Source organism: Aegilops tauschii, chromosome 4 (assembly GCF_002575655.3).
Source record: "Aegilops tauschii subsp. strangulata cultivar AL8/78 chromosome 4, Aet v6.0, whole genome shotgun sequence".
Taxonomy (NCBI): Eukaryota; Viridiplantae; Streptophyta; class Magnoliopsida; order Poales; family Poaceae; genus Aegilops; species Aegilops tauschii.
In genome coordinates this window covers 518,415,331-518,416,787 of record NC_053038.3, presented here as the reverse complement: position 1 = coordinate 518,416,787, position 1,457 = coordinate 518,415,331, and the positions used below count along the sequence as shown (strand labels likewise).

Below are 1,457 nucleotides of genomic sequence, written 5' to 3'. Positions count from 1 at the left end.
CAATAAGCATACTAAAAATAAAGCATGGTTTTAAATATCAAATCAAACATAGGAAATAGGCACACATCCTAAATAGCCTTACAACCCAACCAAAATAAAAAATATCAAATAGTCTTTACAATCCAATCAAAATTTGTTTGCATGACAAAGGAATTAAACCGATAGCTCTACTTGTTGCCAATGTGAATCCATATGTGCTCAACCAAGTCATCCTAGAGCTGGACATGAGTACGCCAATCACACAATTTATGATGAAAATGACCAAACCGTTCGAAGGTTGCAGGAGGTGGATGCTCAGGCTCAACATTTTCACCCTGGAAATCAAACCCTTGGTCGTAGATGCTATCATCACGCTCATCCTCCACGATCATGTTGTGCATGATCACACAAGTAGTCATCACCTCCCAAAGTTTCTGAGTGCTCCATGTCAATGCAGGGTTTCGAACAATACCCCATCAAGACTGAAGCACACCGAAAGCACACTCCACATCCTTCTTAGCACTCTCCTGCATTTGGGCAAACCTCTGTCTCTTCTCTCCTTGCGGATTGGATATGATCTTCACAAGAGTGGACCACTGTGGATAGATACCACCAACAAGGTAATATCCCTTTTTATACTTGTGGCCATTGACCTCAAAGTTGACCTCTGGGTAGTGGCCTTCTGCAAGCCTTGCAAACACCGAAGAACGCTGAAGAACACCGATACCGTTGTGAGAACCAGCCATGCCGAAGAAAGAATGCCATATCCACAGATCTTGTGAAGCCATCACTTCAAGTATGACACTAGCACCTTTCACATGCCCCTTGTACTGCCCCTGCCAAGCAAATGGACAGTTCTTCCACTTTCAGTGGATACAATCAATACTACCAAGCATGTCTAGAAAGCCCCTCTCGACATTGATCGCCAACAACCTCTCTGTATCAGCGGCAGTTGGCTCTCTCAGGTACTCAGGGACGAACACTGCCACCCCGGCTTTGCAGAAACTATACATTGAGAGGAGACATGTGGACTCACTCATATGAACATACTCATCCACAAGATCACAAGGAATTCCATATGCAAGCATGCAGATAGCCGCAGTGCATTTTTGGTAAGAAGAGAAGCCAAGCTTGCCAAGGGCATCCTCTTTGCACTCAAAGTATGGGTCATATGCTACAACTCCCACCCAAATACGATTGAACACATGTCTCGCCATACGGAAGCGGCGGCGAAATTTGTGTGGTTTGAAGAGTGCGCTGTTCTCAAAGTAATCGGCATAGAGAAGGGTGTGGCCTCTCTCCCTATTGCGGTTCAAGGCCGGAACATGGTCGGGGATTCATACCCTGAATCGAGGCCACTCCCTATTAATGTGGTCGTGGACAACCAATGCAGCCGCCACAATCTCTTCATCATCCGAGGACGAATCATCCGATGAACAAATGAAGTTGTGAAAGAAAAACTTATCCCCGCTATCCAT

The 1,457-nt window shown here is 45.4% G+C and overlaps 1 protein-coding gene across 1 annotated transcript; it reads right to left on the bottom strand.

The window, feature by feature from the left end:
• Positions 1-455: 455 nt before the first annotated feature.
• LOC109757328 (uncharacterized) lies at positions 456-1,457 on the bottom strand. The gene is made up of 2 exons (XM_020316153.1): positions 1,323-1,457; positions 456-815 (listed from the first exon to the last, which is right to left on the bottom strand). The coding sequence occupies exons 1-2, from the start codon at positions 1,455-1,457 to the stop codon at positions 456-458; spliced, it is 495 nt and encodes a 164-aa protein (XP_020171742.1).

Bases quoted from the DNA above. Each gene is read 5' to 3' on its own strand.
- LOC109757328 (XM_020316153.1), bottom strand. From the start codon at position 1,457: ATGGATAGCGGGGATAAGTTTTTCTTTCACAACTTCATTTGTTCATCG. The intron at 816-1,322 runs GTATGAATCCCC...TTTGCTTGGCAG, and splicing joins GGGAGTGGCCTCGATTCAGG to GGGCAGTACAAGGGGCATGT.